Genomic DNA, 20,287 nt, shown 5'->3' with positions numbered 1-20,287 from the left:
AGAAAATCTTACTAGTGTTAAAACCCATCCATATCTTGGAGTCCAACTATCACAAGATATGAAATGGGACACACATATAAATTATGTCACTGGTAGAGCTAATAGGATACTGGCAGTCATCCGCCGTAACCTTTGCACTGTCCTCTTCGTGTCAAATCTACATGCTACAGAACACTTGTACGCCCACACCTGGAGTACTGTGCGACTGTATGGGATCCCCACACCATCGGTGGTTCCCAAGCGTTGGAGCGAGTCCAACGAAGGGCGGCGCGAATGACTGTTAGTGATTATGACTATACCAGCAGTGTTTCTGACATGCTAAAGCGCCTCCAGTGGCCGTTACTTGTTGACAGAAGGAGAACCGCTCGCTTGATATCTTTATATAAAATTGCTCATGGACATATTAATATTCAAATGGAACAATACCTCAAACCTGCCCATAGGCGTACCAGAGGAAGTCATGAATATAAGTATCAAGCAATACCTGCCAAAACAGACTGTTTTAGATTTTCTTTTTTTCCAAGAACGATAAATGAGTGGAACAAGTTACCGGGCCAGCTTGTAAAAGCCCAGACAGTGGAGGCCTTCAAGGCCGGGCTTCTGGCCGCGCAGCCATAGTCCGTCGCACCCCCCCCCCTCTCAGTGATACCCCAGTAGGGGTGGTTAGAGAGTATCGAAGAAGAAGAAGAAGAAGATCATATCCAGGGTAATGATATACGTCATATAGTACCAGGAAAGTAAATTTGTCGGTAGAAAAGACACTGAGAGTCCACCATAGGTTTTAAATACTGCAAGAGAGGCGGTTACAATAATGTTTTAGTCTGGAACATATCAGGACTTTTCTATGCATGTTAACCAGTTGTTGAGCGGTACTGATTATCCAAAACGGACTCTCGAACTTGACTCTGATTTACTTTGATATTTGTCGTGTAAGCACTTAACAATACCCGAATATGATAATTTCTATGCCTTATTGCTGTCACTGAAGCTCCTATGCAATTGTGTTCCAGATTCTGATCATGAATTATTGGAATACACCAAGGAGCTCCAAAGCAAGGGAAATGTTTTCAGAGGTACCGTAAGTTATGTAGTTTTTTTTTTTTTCGGGAACACAACTTCACAACTTGGGAAAAAAACAAATGGTGGTGGCATTGTGGTCCTGGGTTTGAATCCCTAGCAGGTCTGTATAACATTACATGAAGGGGCATTTCAAAGTCCTAAATCATGAATATCTTAAGTTTGATTAAGTTGAAATCTTGTATAACTGTTTGTATAAATATATATTAAAAGTTGTTACAATTGCATGTGTGCAATGATTGTTAAAAATGAAATCATGCCAGTTTCATTGACACATGTTTGCATGTGATGATGGTTTATTTCATATTGATACATATTGACATATGTGAATATAATTTCTCTATCTCCATATCTTTTATTAGACGTTAGACATTATACTTGATACCTTGATACTGTCTTATTATTGCCTAACTGATGTTTTATTTCTGTGCATATGAGCTTGATCTGTTTTTCAATGATATTTGAAATGCATTTCCAATATTGCTCTGATGTTTTTGTACCTTAAAGCTAGTAATGTAATGAATGTCATCATAAGATGCATATTATGTTGTTATTTGGATTGTGCAATACGTTATATGTACATTTGTGATATCTTCTATGTCAATGAGATCAGATGTATTTTCAGGTGATTGAATGTTGTTTTAACTACATACATTCTGTATGTGTGTGTGTGTGTTTTTTTTTCTCGTGTTGCCTCACTAGCAATGTTCCATGTGCTCTTCCCCCAACCAATGCATATGTGCAGGTTTTAGAACAAATGAATTGTGATACCTTATGTGATATCTTGTGTGATTGTGATTGTTTTTTGGTTAGAATATTCTATGTTCACTTTTGGCTGTGCTCTTCTTTTGCCTCACTAACAAAGTTTCATGTGCTCTTCCCACTATCAAAGCAGGTTTTTTAAAAAAATGTTGTGAATATTTTGAACATGATGTACATAATTATGTAATATGCGAATATGGTAAACATGCATTTGGTGTATCCTTGGTGTATGTAAATTTGGCATGAGATTTTTCTGAATGTTTATTTCTTTTACACCCTAGGTTATGGGAAGCTGAGACTGTACCTGACCATGTTCCTGTGTGTGCTGTGGGACCTGTCTGTGTTCCTGTCCATTCTCGGAGGATCTGTGTTCCTGTCCGAATTCTTGGAGGATCTATCGGGTATCCTGTGTGCCTGTCCTATAATTCCAGGAGGATTTGCCTTTGTGTGTTCCTGAGGGACCTGCCACCTATCTACGAGACAAGAGAACATCGGACCTTGACCGTGAGTTGGCTTTTATTTTTAGAACTCTTTCAAAAATGGGGTCTGCATGCCGCAATGCGTAATCACTCGTATTAGATTTGCGTAATGCGAAGTCAGGTCGTTATGACTAAATTTTGAACCAGTTACCTAATCTTTGCATAATGGATAAATCGTTACTAGTAAGCCTGCATATATGCATGAATGAAGCGTAATACCGGGTCATTGCTTTGCATACTTCGTGCCTTGCCATGTGAATTTTGCATAATTTGAAGTACGTCAATGTGTTAAGCATCCAGTCTGCACAAATGGAGAATAAATCGTGGCCGCAGCCTTCTGGAATTCAGCGCAAAGCGTAATCGGGACCTCCCATGCAAACCCCTAAAAATGACAATGAAATATGTTAGAATAGGGCATCTCTGCGATCCTCTGAATTTTTAAATCCAAACACCAGATTATCCAAACTGGCCCTCTCGACTATTCATTGTCGTTTTTTATTGAAAGAGTTCACATTTCTTCTACTAATATGTAGTTTAAGGTTGTGACTAATATTTTATTGCACATGTGATGGAGAACACAGTACATTTTCCTATTGAGGAAAGCACTTGTAATATTGTCTGTTATTTCATTCTGTATAGCAATGGGATATGTTTTCAACTTAAGAATTTGTGATCAAACTGTTTTCCCTGATATCCTCTTCATCATGATCTTCATTGTACAGTCTTTTTAAAATTTCTGAAAAGAAAATTGTCCTGAATGTAAAGAAAATAAAATCTACATGGTGAAACAATCATTAAAGCAACAAAACATGCATGTAGGGATGTGCAAATATTGTGTAGCACTCAAAAATGGTAAATTAGATGGAATTTCTCACTAATGTTAGGATCTAACAAAAACAGTTGATTGAATGTCAAACTTGAATATTGTGAAGATACATAGATGTTCGCACTCCTACCTTTACATAAAAGGTGAATTACATAACAGAATGACCCACAATGATAATTGAAACAGTTGAACTGACAATTCTGAGTGCAAACGTTTGATTTACCCAACAAACTTATTATAAACACCAATTTAATTTGTTTCACGGATTCGCCTGCTTAATTTTTTCTGATTTGAAAAAAAAGAAAAAACATTTAAGCCTCGGAATCAACTCCAAAATGCTCATATTTTGGTCCCAACAGTTAAAGGAGAGGTCCCTTCTCTTCAGAGTTGTTACAGTTTTTCCATCTATCAGTGCAGTGGTTTGCTTAAAGGTTTGAAATTTAATGGTTGAAGTACATGTACAAACCAGCCTGGTATGTTGACTTCATGCCATTTAGGGCTATCATAGGATGCCTGGTCTGTTTTTTTTGTTTTTTTCGTCCTGTCACTCCATATTTTTTCTGAATCCGAGAACCAACAAATCAAATTGAATCAGATGTGGCATTACAAACTTAAAGGAGCATTATACTGTACTTTGAAAAGCTGTTGTTCATGTGGTGATACATATGTAAGAACGTGATGAGTTTTTGTGCTTTGGTCTGGTTTAACATAATGCAAATTTGCCAAATGAAAAATAAGTCAAGCCTGAAAGTTTATTCTTTGAATAATTGTAATATCCATGGCCTAGAATAATGTTCCTTTAAGTTGTAGATCCATGAAAGATAATATATAATTTAGTTGCTATATTTTTTCAATGTAATGTGTTTGCAAACAGCATACAAAGTTTCACCCTGATTTACCTAAAATTCTGTCAAATGTACCTAAAATGTAGGTCAAACACAATCAAGATTATTTGTAATATTTTATTATGCACATAATTTGGAATAAAAATCAAGGCATTGATAAGTATTCAAAAAAACTTTTATTGAATTGCAACATCTGAATGATATGAAGTAATAAATTATATGATATATTCTAAAGTACAGTTTTTGTTCCTCAATGGAGTAGATATCAGGGAAAATACTTTGGTCACATAATGATTGTTGGAAATATGTCCTATTTCTTTACAGAGGAAGCTAGGAAAAGGCAATGTTGTGCTTTCTTCCCGTTGTGTGAATGTACTACAGGTAGAGCTGTGTACCTAAACAAATTTTAGGTACAGGTACAGGTACAGGTACACAGGGTTAGGTACAGGTCCGGACCTGAACCTGTACCTGAACAATTCGACCAATGTATATGCTCTTCTGAACTCCTGTAATAACAAGAAAAACATTGGTATAGGTTTAATTTTTGTTTATGGAGAATGTTCAGATAAAATATATGTAAAAGTAAAGATGTTTTTGTTTTCATGAACACACTGTCCTTACACAGGGACCCATTGTTAACCAGCTATTTACACATTTGAGGTCACAAATAGGCATAAAATTGGTGTGAAATTGTTTAGGTACAGTACCGGTACTGAGGGATTAGGTATTTTGGACCTGTACCTAATTAATTTTTCCGGTACAGTATCGGTACTGCATATCGGTACACAGCTCTAACTACAGGTAAGCTGTGTGTGATGTTTGAAAGGGAGGAATTGAGTTATGGAATCAGCGAAACAAAAAATCTATTATTTCGTGAGGATTTAATTTATACTATTTTCTAGATAGTAGAACTAAACTGTAGAGTTACAGTGAGAGCTATATTGACATTGGCATGACATGTTCGATAAAATCCAAAACATGAATTGAGCCAACATTTACAATTATGATGATATTTAAGATACACAGAGCAGATAAAAACTACAACATTTTAAAATGCGATTTAAAAACAATTTACACGGACAATATATATTATGTCCTCAAGTACAACTATCTATACATAATTTGCATATCGTTAGGAAGCAGTAAGTTGCAACATGGAGTTGTTGTAAGAATCAGTTGCCAGAGAGGTAGTACAGACTTTCAATGCTCTAGGGATAAAAGACAGTTCATGAGAGATGTCTGTAAACACTTCTAAAGAGCAGTGAGAGAGGTTGACACACAATTAGGATTACTTAGTATGTAGCCAGCATTTCAAGGAAGCTTAGGCAGTGTAGCTAAATGATACTGTAGACAGTCAACTTTTGAATTCAATCACATACTATTTATAGAGCACATCCCAGTTTATTTGGCGTTTCTGTTCGAAGCTGCACAGTAACCCTCAAGTCTAGCGACCGTCTCTGCCGTGGAATAATTGGGAAGGAGAACAACTGTATATGGGACAAAAGGATATCTCTTCAGCTACAAGAACAACTGAGTTTGGTTCCTTCAACGTCTTTAATTTTGGTAAAATCAACAGAAAAAACATTAATTTTGCTCCAAACTTAATGCACAAAATTGGGAATTTTTGCGTAGGATAATCCCATAGAAAAAAATTTTCAGGCAGAAATGACTAATGCTGGCAGAAAAACCCAAGCCTTGACTATATGATATATCCGAGTAAATTATAAAGACAATTCTAGTACTAAATTCTTTTAACCGTCCACGGCGCGAGGGGTTGCAAATCCACTCCTAGGAAGACGCAGAGCAAGATCTAGTTTAAACGGGTGGATTACACTTGGCGCACAAGGATACCCGGAAGTAAGGTTCAAAGCCAAAAGAAATTTTCACCCCAAAATCACCATTTCTTACACTCTTCAGCCATGTCAATGTTGAGTGATATTTGGTGCCAGCTTATGAGAAATGTCACCTCAAACTTGGACCCTCAAAACCTTTCGGCACTTTTTTACTGCATAGTACCACGGGCCCCAGTAGCGTGCACCGTAATGATCAAATGCAACTATGTGTAGCATAGATAGTTTAAAAAGTATTTTAAACAGTTTCAGTGTGACACAGGTAGCATTTAACTTTTTTAAGGGCAGTTGTAAAATGTACATTGTAAATATAGGGAAAGAAGGTTTAGTTGAATAATCTGTCAGTGAGGAAATAGAATAATAAATGTAGTTTTGTTTTGCTGATTTCTTTTAAGTCATGTAGACCCCAGACTTTATCACTGTTTATGGACTTGTAGCAATACTAACCTCCTGTTAGAAAATTCAGGGGTCGTCTCATGTTAATCTAGTAGAGTGTGACAGTGATGATTTGCGCTGACAGACTTTATTTGATGAGCTTGAGACAAGGCCTGAATTTTAGAGTGGGAGGTTTGAATTGTTGCATGTATGTTAACAGTGATAACAGAGTTTGAGTTTATATCACTGCATGACAAAACACAATTCCTCTCTTTCCATAGCGTCTATCCTTCCACTTCTTGTCCCTGGGCTTAGCCTGGAGGAGGAACTTCTGTCCCAGGGTTCAAACTTACACATGCCTCGACTCTGCGTAGTAGGCTTGTTGACGAACAACTTTGTCCGTCATCAGGCCTACTACGCTAACGGAGAGGGGCTTTGTGGACTTTTGTTACCCTGGCCCAGAGGTTTTCTCCTCCAGGCTTTGACGCTAGGGGTATATAGGCCTGTTGTTCACTCACACATTCTGTCACACTTTTCCAACACTTTTGACCCTTACATTCAAATTTCCCAATACTTTTGATTTCAATTTTCTCAGTCACCAAAAAACTGGAGACCTTCACTTCGTGCTATTGGCAGCTTTGATTCTACAAAATTGAATGCCAAATTGCCCCCAAAATTGTCACTTTTGACCTGAACAATTGGTTGATGAATTGTGTAAAAAAATTTTTGGCCAAAATCCTGTCTGCCCAAAAACACTAAAGATGATTGGGACCCTCAAGTAGATAATTAATTGGATTAAAATTTTCCCGCCAAAAAACTTAGTATATGGGGATCCTGACCTTTGACCTCTACTCACTTTCTCTGTCTTTGAACACTTAGCCACCACACTCCTACTTAGTTCCAATGCTTTGGATCTTTACACTTAACTTTTCCAAACACTTTGTGACGCTCTTGCTATGTAACCAACCTCGCAAAACACTTAGTTACTCGAGTGAGATTTTTCTGCCAGAATGATAGTCACTCTACTAGTCAGTCAATTGCACAGGAATGCTGGTGTGTCGAAACACCGTGTCTCCGCAAAGACATCCCCAGGGGAGCAAACTTTTGTGCATTGACTGACCAGTAGAGTGACTATCATTCTGGCAGAAAAATCTCACTCGAGTAACTAAGTGTTTTGCGAGGTTGGTTACATAGCAAGAGCATCACAAAGTGTTTGGAAAAGTTAAGTGTAAAGATCCAAAGCATTGGAACTAAGTAGGAGTGTGGTGGCTAAGTGTTCAAAGACAGAGAAAGTGAGTAGAGGTCAAAGGTCAGGATCCCCATATACTAAGTTTTTTGGCGGGAAAATTTTAATCCAATTAATTATCTACTTAAGGGTCCCAATTATCTTAAGTGTTTTTGGACAGGCAGGATTTTGGCCAAAAAAAAAATTACACAACTTTTGGGGTCCAAAGCTTTGGAAGAGGTGCAATTAAAAGCAGTGCAAGTTTAAACCAAGCAGAAGATGAAAGGATAAGAAAAGTTGAGTGGAAAGGTGCAAGGCGTCTGAAAAAAAGTCTAGAAAAGTGTGATGTATCGTGCAAGTTATTTGCAAAGTGTTTGGGGAGTAGTTCCAACGTGGTGAAGAGGGATGTTGTGAGTAAAGGTCCAAAGCATCAGAAAAGGAGTCCATCAAACACCTTTTGAGCTGTACCCGGAAATTCGTGCAGTAACCAATGGCAGACATCAATCGGTATTGGTGTATAGTCACTCGAAAGTCGTGTCTCAATACCCTGTACGGCAACGATACACAATCTCATATAGCCTATACTCTGGCAAATATTCCTGGCCACCTTTCTGCGGAGTGGCATTGTACAAATCGCGGTCAGTCTTGAGAACACTTCGGCCAGCTGTTGGATTGCGAGAATCGCTCTGGATTGTTCGAGATGGCCGAAGTGTTCTCAAGACTGACCGCGATTTGTACAATGCCACTCCGCAGAAAGGTGGCCAGGAATATTTGCCAGAGTATAGGCTATATGAGATTGTGTATTGAGACACGACTTTCGAGCGATGTCTGCCACTCTATGCGGCCAAAAAGGTTTACAGAATTTGAATTTTATCATCCTTGGTAAGGCAAATGTTCCGGGTACGGCTGGAAAGGAGTTTGATGGGGATGAACAAGTGAAGCATGATCATGAGAAAGTTAACTGAGAAGGTGTAAAAGAGAAAATTAGCGTGGTGGTCTGGTATTCTTTTCTGTGGCTAGGCACGTTCAGCAAAGTACCAAGTTACTTGAGGCAATTTTGGGCTAACCGTAAAACATTTCAAAACAGTCTGGACGCAAGAATTTTGTCAATTGACAACACTACAAAAAATCCTTCAAACACAAATCATTGGAAACCATTTTAGTCATTTTGATCCATCAACAAAGTAAACTGGACACTCAAATGTTTAAATTTGCAATTATAGCTTTGTTACGTGTCCACACCTAAGGCCACACCAATTTAATTTGTTGGTTCTCGGATTCGCCTCTTCATTTTTTTCTGATTTGCAAAAAAAAAAATATGATTCTGGTTCTGAATCAACTGAAAAATGCTCATGTTTTTCCCCCAACAGTTGAGGAAAGTCCTTTTCTTTCTAGTTGTTACTGTTTTCCCATCCATCATTGCAGTGGTTTGATTAAAAGTTCAAAATTCAATGTTTAAATGTTAACCCAGCCTTTTGTGTTGACGTCATGGCTCATTTCATAGCATTTAAGCCTTTAATAGGATGCCTAGACCTGTTTTTATTTTTATTTTTTTTCGCCCTGTCGCTTCATATTTTTTCTGAAAAAATCCGAGAACCAACAAATTAAATTGGTGTGGCCTAAATGACGGAATATGTGTACTTTCCAGAAGATGGTTTATATTTTCAAGTTAACTGTAAATGACCGCAGGTGGAATATGAATTTGGTTCAAATTACTTCAATCAGAACAAACACGTCCAAAATTTAACCACCGTGGAAGTTTGACAGTGAAGGTCACAAGTTACAAGGGTTGGGAAAGGAAACTGTGCAAAGCAGAAGTGAGAAGGTGTAAAGAGAAATGAACCTGGTGGTCTGGTATTCTTTTCTGTGGCTAGGTATGTTCAGTAAAGTACCAGGTTACTTGAGGCAATTTTGGGCTAACCGTAAAACATTTCAAAACAGTCTGGACGCTAGAATTTTGTCAATTGGCAACACTACAAAAAATTCCTCAAACACAAATCTTTGGAAACCATTTTAGTCACTTTGACTATCATTATCAACAATTTTGAAAGTAAACTGGATGCTCAAATGTTTAAATTAAAATAAAAATCAATTATAGCTTTGTTGCTGTCCACAGCTAAATGACGGAATATGTGTACTTTCCAGAAAATGGTTTATATCTGCAGGTTTACTGTAAATGACCGCGAGTGGAATATGAATTTGGTTCAAATTACGTCAGAACAAACAGGTCAAAAATCTGGTAGTCTGGTATTATTTTCTGTGGCTAGGCATGTTCAGCAAAGTACTAGGTTACTTGAGGCAATTTTGGGCTAACCGTAAAACATTATTTTTTTAAATAATTCAAAATAGTCTGGACGCAAGAATTTTGTCAATTAGCAACTGTCAAAAAAGACATCTCAAACATAAATCTTGGGAAACCATTCTAGTCATTTTGATCCATCAACAAAGTAAACTGGACGTTCAAATGTTTAAATTTGCAATGATTATAGCTTTGCTGCATATCCACACCTAAATGACGGAATACGTGTACTTTCCATAAAATGGTTTATATTTTACTGTAAATGACCGCAAGTGGAATATGAATTTGGTTCAAATTACTTCAGAACGAACATGTCCGAAATTTAAGTTAATTTTAACCACCGTGGAAGTTTGACAGTGAAGGTCACAAGTTACAAGTGTCGGGAAAGGAAACTGTGCAAAGCAGAGTTGGAGGGTAGGGATAGAAATGTATGCATGTATGCAAGTGTGTGTACTTGGTTGTGTTATACAAATAAACTATACTCACAACTACCCCAGCCTGTGTCTTCTCTCACTGCTTTACTGGTCAAAGTCTGGTCCTTCTTTCCAGTCTTCAGGGCAACTGGTTTGCTGGTCTGGACAGAACTCACCCATCATCACAGGTTTCTCCCAGTCAGGACAGCTGACCCTCGGGACACACCTACCAATATGAACGGATTTGTTAATGGTGAATCACTGAATGACCACTAAATATACTGTGATAGAATTAGCACAATTGGACAATCGATTTGCTCCAATAGATGTACAAAATCCTAGGCTCTAGAAAGTTGTCAATCTATTAATAATATTGTGATTGGTGCTGTGTACCGGTTTGCTGGACTGGTTCCGGACTTGTAAAAATATAAGGTTCAAGTCCCAAAAAACCTAAGAGTCAAGAACCGATTCCAGACTTATTACAAAAAGAAAACATGTCACATACCCCCTTTCTTTCCAAACCACCTAAAACTTTCCATAGATTGCAAAATCTGTGCTGCAAAATGAAGAAAACATTGCCATTGGGCATCGTCAAATGTTACGTGGCCAAAGTTTTGCCCAAACAACATTGCAAGGATGCTAACATGCAAATGGCATATGTCATGAGTTTAGGTCCAGACTTACAATTCCGGACCTGAACCTAGATGAGGTATAAGTATGCAGCACTAATTGTGATATACCCGAGAATTGTGAAATGACTCAGAGAAATATAACATCGATGTAAATTTTGAAGTGTTATCTCACCTGTACAAACTCTTCACTCTGTGTCTTCAGGTTAACTGGTTTGCAGAGGTCTGGACAGAAGTCGCCGGTCATCACAAGTTTCTCCCAGTCAGGACAGGAACATCAAGACTTAACTGCTGACCCTCAGGACACACCTGATAAAAAATGACATAAAAACAAGGCAATAAGTGACTAAATAAAGATGATATAAGCGTGCATGTGATTGGTTACTTTGCCTCTTTGCCTAGAAATGTTGATGAATGCTCAATATATAAAGCTGTTTTAATCTGTTACTGGTTTTATATGTGTTATTATTATAAAGTGTGAAGTCTGAGAGAGTTCCAGTATGATAATAAGAAATCATATGAAGTTTTTTTGTAGAAAAATCTCATCAAATGAATTAAGTGCTTGGAGTAGCTGCTTCAAGGTTGAAAGAATAGATGTAGAAAGTCTTTGGCTATGGAAAGGTGTTTTACACAAATATTACTACTTCTCAACAAATCAGAAATAAAAAGGTAAGGCGAAAGGCAAGTTCTCTCACCTGTACAAACTCTTCACTTTGTCTTCAAGTCATCTGGTCTGGTGTGGGCAGAAGTTATCCATCATCACAGGTTTCTCCCAGTCAGGACAGGAACGTCAGGATACACCTAACTAATATAATCAATAATTAGTGTGATGTCCCCAAAATTAAACTATCCCTTTGGTTGAATAAATGTACACAGTGTTAAAAAGTACATTTTGTTGTATGTTATTGCCTCTTAGTTCTTAACACATAGAAAAAATTTGTAAAGCATTGTCTCACCTGTACAAACTCTTCACTCTGTCTTCAGTTTCAAGTCATTTGGTTTGCTGAGCTCTGGCATCTCTGTCTTCAAATCACCCGATCTGGTCCAATCTTCTCTTGTCAGGTTAAGACAGGAGTCCTCACTACTGCATCAGTAAGCAGCCACCTAACTATACAGACATTACAAGTTACACAATTGCCTCAAATAACAAAGTAAATAGTAGATTGAATGCAGAAATCAGCTTTTTCTCACCTGATAGTCATCATAGGTCTTCAAATCATCTGGTCTGGTCCAATCTTTTCTTGTCAGGTTCAGACAGGAGTCCTCACTACTGCATCAGTCAGCAGCCACCTAACTATACAGACATTACAAGTTACACACTTATCTCAAGTAACAAAGTAAATTATAGTAGATTGAATGCAGAATTCAGATTTTTCTCACCTGATACTAAGTCATCCGAGGTCTTCAAATCATCTGGTCTGGTCCAATCTGTCTTGTCAGGTTCAGACAGGAGTCCCCACTACTGCATCAGTCAGCAGCCACCTATATACAGACATTACAAGTTACACACTTGCCTCAAAAAATACCAAATAGCTGTAGGTAAAATGTAGAATTCAGATTTTTCTCACCTGGCCCAATACTCCTGCACAGGTTGCTGACCCTTAGAGCACAGTTCACTACAGGATTCTATAAAAAGAAGAAATAGTTTCAGACTAAAATCAGAAAACTAATAAAAACAGAATCAGTCTAAAATTAAAAAGAAGAAGATTTTAAAACAACAACGTTTCTTTACTTTACAACATACCTAAAAAATTCTATGTCAAATGACCATTAAAAAATGGGATAGCAACATCAATAATAAAATATATGAAACCGCATCAACTGAATCTTTAAGTAGAATAACGTTACATATAAATTCAAAGTAAATGTTTTGAATACAGCAATTGCGACCTTATAATTATTAAAAATTCTAGCGTAGTCAAATACTCATTACAATTACAGAATCAGTCTAAAATGGAAACGAACAAGATATTAAATTACACATAATACGTTGCAAATGATAATGAAGAACGAAAGTATGGTCAACTCGACAGAACTTTCAAAACGTTTTATATCGTAGTCATTTCGGCACCTTGAAGCTTTGAGGACGCCATCTTGTTTACGCAAGATTTTGGCGGGATCATCAAAAATTAATTATGTATTACACGTGTACATTCCAACAGGTGTTTTGAACCAGGTGGAGATAAAGAAAAACTTTTGGTCAATGCGCAATTTCTTCCAACAAATTGACCTCAAAGCGCTGAACAATTGACTACAAAGACATGCACATACATTTAATACTCTACAAGCGCACTGCACATTGAAAATTTTGTTGAAAACGCGGCAACTTCATGGACTTTTTCAAAGCTAGTGTAAAATTTGGAACGGTCGCTCTCTAATACAGAAATAGGTCATTTATTACGGAATATAACTTGACATGTCCGTACTATAGTTCCTAAGGAATAATATCGGTCAAACAATTTGCTGGTTTACCTGCAAGAATAAACGAAGTCGTCTCCATACCACGCTACTCTTCCCAACTGTCACGCCATGCGCCATCTAGTTGTCTTCTCCAAAATTCGCCAGGTCAGGAAATCCGCATTTTCTCTTCATAACATCACCAGAACGGCACAAAATCCACCGCGAAAGCTCCCTAAGATTCTGCTGCACACTTAGGAAAAATATTTTACGGACGGAAACTCTAAAAACTACTCAGAAAGTTGTACAAAAATCAGCCCAGAATATTCCCGTCGCACGAAGACGCCATCTTGAATGGACGATACCAAACTTGTTTTTACACAGGTGTGCAGAACAGTCTTGCCTAATTAATGTGAAGCTGATAATCTAATTATGACGACCAATGACGGCCCGTCTCGGTGCTAGTCACTTAATAATATATTAATTTTCATATTACTGTAAATTCATTTATTTTCAGGGAGACTATTTTCTGTGGAAGAATAAACACCTTCCACAACACACAGGCAAGCCTGTCCTTGGTGCTGAATACACCTTCCACACACAGGAAAATCAATCTACAGTGTTTAGGGTACCAAAACTAAACTAAATTAAAACACAATTATGATTTTTCAGTTTTAATCATTTATTCACAACACTTTCCCCATATACATAATATCCATGGCTTTATATGTTAATAACAAAAAGTAAAATATCTAACCAGTAAGTAAGGATACAAAAAATTATTTGAAATTGCAATGGTTTCTTACAGATATACAAATGAACTCTGATATATACATGTTTGCAATATTTTAGCCCAGCAAAAATTTAACATACCTACTACTTAAAATCTTCCCCTACTTTAAAAAGTAAACTTTTGATAAAGAAAAAAGCTACAAAAAGACTATCAAAATTAACAAGTTTCCTCTAACCATTGTAAAATGTAACACACATATAAGTGCCTTAAAGTAAGCCATCTATTTGAATTTAAAAGCTGGATAACATGTTAAATTGCATCAAACTTTCTCCATTGCCATAATTTGATTGTCTTCACACAATACATATATATTGCCATTATTTACAACCTTGTTAAAAGATGAACATTTTCTTCATCTTTATTGTCTGATGATATTCATATATATGGTACTGTCACACGAAAAATATCAACAATTGTATAAATCCACCATACAGTACTATTCCATTTTGTTCAATAGGAATGAATTTCAGTATCAATTGAACATTTTTGTTTTAAGGAATTTGATAGTTACCTCAGACAACAACAACTATGGTGACCTCTAATAACAGACAACAAGCAGGTTAATTGTTGTAACAATTATGCATAATTTTTTAATGTCTATCACCTTTAACACCCTTTGAAATCAGTTGTATGGAGCATTTTATTAAAAGTAGGGCAACATTTTTTTTATGTACTAGTATTCTACACATATAGAAATGCTCGCAAATCACCATTTTAATTTTTTTAACCTACAATCTGAACAGCTACATGTATCCACTAATTATTCACAGCTAACAAAAACTTACATACATTTTCATTGCAGAATCTGGCAAAGATAATGCACTTGAATGTATAGGACCATTCTGTAAAATGTAAAACACAAACATGTACAACACATTTTTTTAAACATAATCTCAAACATGTTGTCAACAACATCATTGTTAAAATGACATGTAAGGTCTTGGAAATGTATGGTTACAGCAACAAGACTAGAACTTTCTTTTGAAAACTTTCTTTTTAAAAAAATTAACCTGTTAAAGGTAGGCTGACTGTGCCTAATCTCCAAGCAGATATCGGAAACTAAGACATTCAGTCTCTCCTCCACCAAAAAGGGGAAGGGGAAGGTCAGAAGGTGATATGATTTTCCTTTCCGACATCTGTTCAGTGAAAAGTTTAGCGTACACCAAATACGTGTGGTATTTGAATTACTTGCAAATTTTGATATTTGTTAATAAGATATCTTTCTTGTCTATTTCAACTACAGACCTCTCTTCTACGCGACAATGCCAGTCTGTGTGACTGTTGTACACCGTGATGACGTCACTCAAGCGTCGTACACCATGCCCACGATTGGTCGCCTGCTGCCAGCTGGAGCGTGCTGGAGGGTCATGTGGACATAGTCAAGGTCAGCCTGGGTGTGGGGAAGGGGGGGGGGTGACAAACTGTTAGTGTGTACTATAATATCTGTTCCTACATTGTATGTAAACGTGAAGAAATAAGTTGAATGTAGACTCTACATCTTGAAAAAGGCTGACTGTACATAAAAATGTCTGTACATCCACAAAGCCCCAACTTAACCATATATCAGTCCATCCATCCATCCATCCATCCATCCATCCATCCATCCATCCATCCATCCATCCATCCATCCATCCATCCATCCATCCATCCATCCATCCATCCATCCAGTATCTATCTACAGGTATACAGAGTATATAGTATCTATCTATTTATCCATCTATCTATCTATGATAATCTATCTAATATCTATCCACCCATCTATTCAGTCTATCTATTCATCCAGCTAGTAGTCCATGTTATGTGTAACAATTCATCTACTGTCTTTTCAATAGTAATTCAAGTTCACGTTAACTAACACAACACAATAAAAAACAAACATCAAACCAAATAAAAAAATAAAAAACATAGTTATTACATCAAAACATCAGTCGACCTACCGAAGGACTTTGCGGTGGGCTGGACCACCCAGACTGAGAGGGGGGAGGGGAGGGAGTCCAGTAGGGATCACCAGGGCGTGGCTGTCTGCTCGGCTGGGTGTAGTAATCCCTGGAGTCCCTAGGTGGCACCTCTGAGTAGTAGAGGTCTGCAGGCTTCCCCTCCGCTGCAGGTCTCGCGATGTGACCGTTGCCGTTGACGCCATTCTCTGGACGTCTGGAAACAAATAAAAGTAACGAAAAATTCAGTTTTTTTTTACCTGCGTCAACTGGAACTGAGCCCTACCAGCCTTTTAAATGGTTATAGTTAAAAAAATTATTGTCACCTTAAATGTTAATGCAAAGAAAAGAAATCAAATGAAAGTATCTCAATCAAATCTATAAATGAGCAATGCAATGTATCAGCATCGATTTGTAAAAGAAATTCATAGTGTGAAACAAAGATTCTGAAAGTTTTTCCTATTTACTTAATGTCTAACAAGTCTTTTCATAATAAATTTAGCAATAAAAGCGTAAAGTGTAAAGGCAAATCTATTAGTTTCTTTGCACAGTATACTCCTTAACTGAACTTGTGATGCCATCTTTTACCTGGTGGAAGTCAGATCCCAGTCATCAGCCGGTGCCGCTTTCTCTTTCACTGGTGAGGCAGTAACTGTGGAACAAGAAAAAAGACACTGTCAGTTGTAACCGTTGTCTTGCTATATCTAGCAACAAGAAAAATCACAGATATGATTCATAAGTACATGACAGCTGTAAAAAAGGTGTCTTAATGTCATCGAGTGTCGTTTTCTTTTGAAATGATACTTTAATTTTATTGTCTCCATGACAGCAACAATGTCTTCATCATCATCATCATTAATCATCCTCCTCCGAGGTGTAGCATACAAAGTTAGACCTCCAGAACTTTCTGTCCTTCATTGCAGAGATAAGTTCCAGGCCCTGCAAGCCTGTTTCAGTTTCTATAAGTTTCTTATTACGTTTGGCCGACCTGAACTCTTCTTTTTGTGTCAGGGTTCCAGAGTAGAAGCCTTAGCTGGCTGGTTCTTCACTACGTACAACATGACCGGCCAAGCTTAGTCATCGACATTTAACTACTGTAGTTACAATGTCTTACCGACGGGTTTCTCCGGCTGGTGTTTCTTCTTGGACTTCATGAGGAAGATGACGGCCGCCATGACGGCTGCCAACACCAGCACGGCGCACACCACAACAATGGCGGCGATCACACCACCGGTCAGACCACCTGATGCACCTGGAGTTAACAACATACGGACAAGTGACTCAGGTTAAAAGTTGACCAATGGAAATCTTGTAATGAAATGTCAGTACATTGCTGTTCACTGGGAGGTTACATGGGAGTATTGTTTTGGTTGGGTATGCTTGTCCAGCAGAGATGGTTGTAATGTGTGTGTGTGTGTGTGTGTGTGTATGTGTGTGTGTGTGTGTGTGTGTGTGTGTGTGTGTGTGTGTGTGTGTGTGTGTGTGTGTGTGAATATGTGTGTATGCGTATGTGAGTGTCAGTGTGTGTGTTGATACATGAAATGTATATTATATATTATTCAGTGTGTGTGTTTATGTGTGTGACTGTGTGTCTGTGTAGGTGTTATAATGTGTGTTTACCTCCTTTATTGTCATGTTTGTTTTCTTTTATTTGCTAATTTCGGTCCTTCAACTTACAATCATGAATCCCACACAGTCTGTACTCAGTCTAGTGTTGCGTCACTAGTTATTAGTATATAGCTACGACAACAAACTCACAAGAAAGGATCACACGTTTTAGCTCTGTGAAGCTCTACGTTTGGAGTGAAACACATGCGAAGGTTAAGTGGAAAATAGTTCTATGAACTTATTAATTAATGGAAAATTTTCCATAATGCACCATTGGAGGCCCACTTTTGTGTATAAAGCCTGTCTAACTAACTCTGCTACTACTCTGCTACATCTGCCAACTCAAGATTTTATAGTTTTGCTGCTTTTCATTCATTGATAAAATTTACTGTGACGGTCGTAAAATCTGACAAACTCCTGTTTTGCATTCAACTGATGGTGCATTATGGGAACTGGGAAAAATATGAATTCACTACATTTAGGGGACCGCAGCTATGCTAGTAAGGTATTGTAAAAAATGTCCAATTTTGTCAGGTTCAGAGTGAATGCTAAAAGCGAATGTCTAGAGAGGTCAACAAGAAATGAAAAGGAACGTATCAAATCACCTTCTGCGGTCTGTGGCCCTCGCGTTTTGATTGGTTGATCACTAGTTCTGGCCGGGTCTTAAACAGAGAAGAAGAAGGGGCGTGGTTGGTCAGATCGAATTCAACTGTTCAATTTCATTGGTGCATTCAAATTTGGCTGACGGTTAGGTGAAAAAGCTGGCAAGAGTCATTGAGTATTAAAAAGCACAAAGAAACACTGCATAATGGCTATCTTGACCACAGTAAAGACCATAAGCACCACTCAAGTCACCTTTTCCCCTACTAATTACCAGTTTGTAGTACTTTTTATTCTTTCAAATTACATCTATTCTCAAGTAATACATGTAGGAATTATTGCAGAAGGATTTTTAAATAAATGTAAACTAGAAGCCATTAACAGGTGGTCAAGACAGACTTGCAGTAAGGAGAAACACGACACACATCAGGAAAGCCATATTGTTAATACCACACGTAATGCAAACAAGGATTAAATTCTCCTTACCAGTCTGTCCTGCAGGTGGGCTCCTGGTTGGTTCTGCAAAAGTAAGAATAATATTAGGTAAAGGTTACATAACTGCAGTACCAACAGTCATCACTAGGGGGTGCTTACAAGCTGTGCGAAGGAAATAAATACTACATTTCATTTTGGTATATTTAGTTGCACAGAAGAGGACAATGTGGCATGAAACATAATAATAAACCACTTTGATGGGATGTAGTTTTTTTTTTTTAAAAGAAGAAAACATCAAATTAAAGTTTAAATTGGGCAAGTCTGAAACAGAAATATACTAACTTTCGCATTAGTATTTTTATCTTCTGCAGATGTGAGTGTGACCTTAAGGCCGATAAATAAGATGATTAAAAATTTCACACACAACGCTGGGTCCATCATTAAGAAATTTATGAAGACAAAGGATGGATTAAATACAGGGATGCGACTTGTACTTATTATCCCTACGTAATGACTGCTGGAGGGGATGTCTTATTGAATATAGCAGCGGGAAAGGATAACAACAAAGCTGTACAAGAGGAATCTGACTGTGTAATTGTGCATTCGTGTGTGTGTTTGTGTGTGTGAGAGTATGAGTGTGAGTGTGTGGGTGGGTGGGCATTTGCTCTAAATCTTCCTAAAATTGTCTCTTTTTTATCTCACGTGTGTGTGTGTGTCTGTGTGTGTGTGTGTGTGTGTGAGATAGTATGTGTGGTTGCATGCATATGTATGGTGTGTACATATGTGTGTGTGTGGTCGCATGCATATGGTGTGTAACCATGTGTATGACTGTGTGTGTATGTGTGTGTGTATCTGTCTCTCTATGTGTGTGTGTGTGTGTGTGTGTTTTTGTGCCCGGCTGAGGGGCACAATGGAGCGCATGCGTCTGTGTGAGTTTAGGTATGCAGTTTTAAATTGTAGTTTGTAATAGTAAAAGATACTAAAAAAATACGTTGAATTATTACCTTGGACCACAAGATTGACATACTGCATGTCTGTCCCAAAGCCATTATCAGCCGAGCAGCGGTACTGTCCTTGACTCTGTGACGTAGCGTTGCGCAGGCGCAGTACATCACCAGAGGACCGTGTTCCATCCGGATGTTCCCATGTGACGTTGGATGGCGGGTAACTCGTGACGGTGCACGTGAACGTGATGTCCTTTCCGGCTTCGACGATGGCATTCGTGTACGGTAGCGACACTGAAGGACGAGCTACGGATAGAAAAGAAAAACATCAGTAAACTCCATGTTTTCAACCATTTGTCATTACAGTTGATATCTAGTAGTAAATTACTACTTGTACTCTCAACTTTGACCTCTGTTTGTCATTACTATTGATACCTAGTAGTAATACACTGTATAACGTATACCTAGTAGTAATAGTACAGATTGTTATTGCTAGCTTTTTAAAAAATCATTGAACTATTGTTGTTACATTGTTGTAGTTATTATCACTGTCATGTATTATCATTTCCCCAACCTGAATGTTAGAATTAGTTAATAATTGGTTTTCCTTGTACCTAGTATATTCAGACATGCATAGATACACTCACACGTACATACACAGATACACAGTCACGTACATACACAGATGCCCACATACACATATACATACACAAGAGAGAGGGAGAGAGAGAGGAGAGAGGGAGAGAGAGGAGAGACAGGGGGAGAGAGAGGAGAGAGAGGAGAGAGAGAGGAGAGG

General features: G+C 37.8%; 1 protein-coding gene across 3 annotated transcripts in view; it reads right to left on the bottom strand.

Annotated features, from left to right (window-relative positions):
• Nucleotides 1-15,146: 15,146 nt before the first annotated feature.
• The window catches only part of LOC109468981 (coxsackievirus and adenovirus receptor homolog), a 28,655-nt gene continuing 23,514 nt past the window's right edge, over nucleotides 15,147-20,287 (bottom strand). The window contains exons 3-9 of one of the 3 annotated variants that reach the window (XM_019767363.1): nucleotides 19,552-19,797; nucleotides 18,599-18,631; nucleotides 18,118-18,174; nucleotides 17,019-17,156; nucleotides 16,493-16,556; nucleotides 15,908-16,121; nucleotides 15,147-15,360 (exon numbers count right to left, since the gene is read on the bottom strand). In XM_019767363.1, coding sequence (XP_019622922.1) covers nucleotides 15,274-15,360; nucleotides 15,908-16,121; nucleotides 16,493-16,556; nucleotides 17,019-17,156; nucleotides 18,118-18,174; nucleotides 18,599-18,631; nucleotides 19,552-19,797 — 839 coding nt within the window. In that variant the 3' untranslated portion in view covers nucleotides 15,147-15,273. Of the gene's footprint in view, nucleotides 15,361-15,907; nucleotides 16,122-16,492; nucleotides 16,557-17,018; nucleotides 17,160-18,117; nucleotides 18,175-18,598; nucleotides 18,632-19,551; nucleotides 19,798-20,287 lie in introns of all 3 variants that reach the window. The other 2 variants (XM_019767364.1, XM_019767365.1) reach the window with 2 other exon arrangements.

The sequence above is a fragment of the Branchiostoma belcheri genome, unplaced genomic scaffold (genome assembly GCF_001625305.1).
Source record: "Branchiostoma belcheri isolate BF01 breed outbred unplaced genomic scaffold, Haploidv18h27 scaffold2, whole genome shotgun sequence".
In the NCBI taxonomy this organism is placed as follows: Eukaryota; Metazoa; Chordata; class Leptocardii; order Amphioxiformes; family Branchiostomatidae; genus Branchiostoma; species Branchiostoma belcheri.
This window is presented reverse-complemented; position numbering and strand designations above follow the sequence as displayed.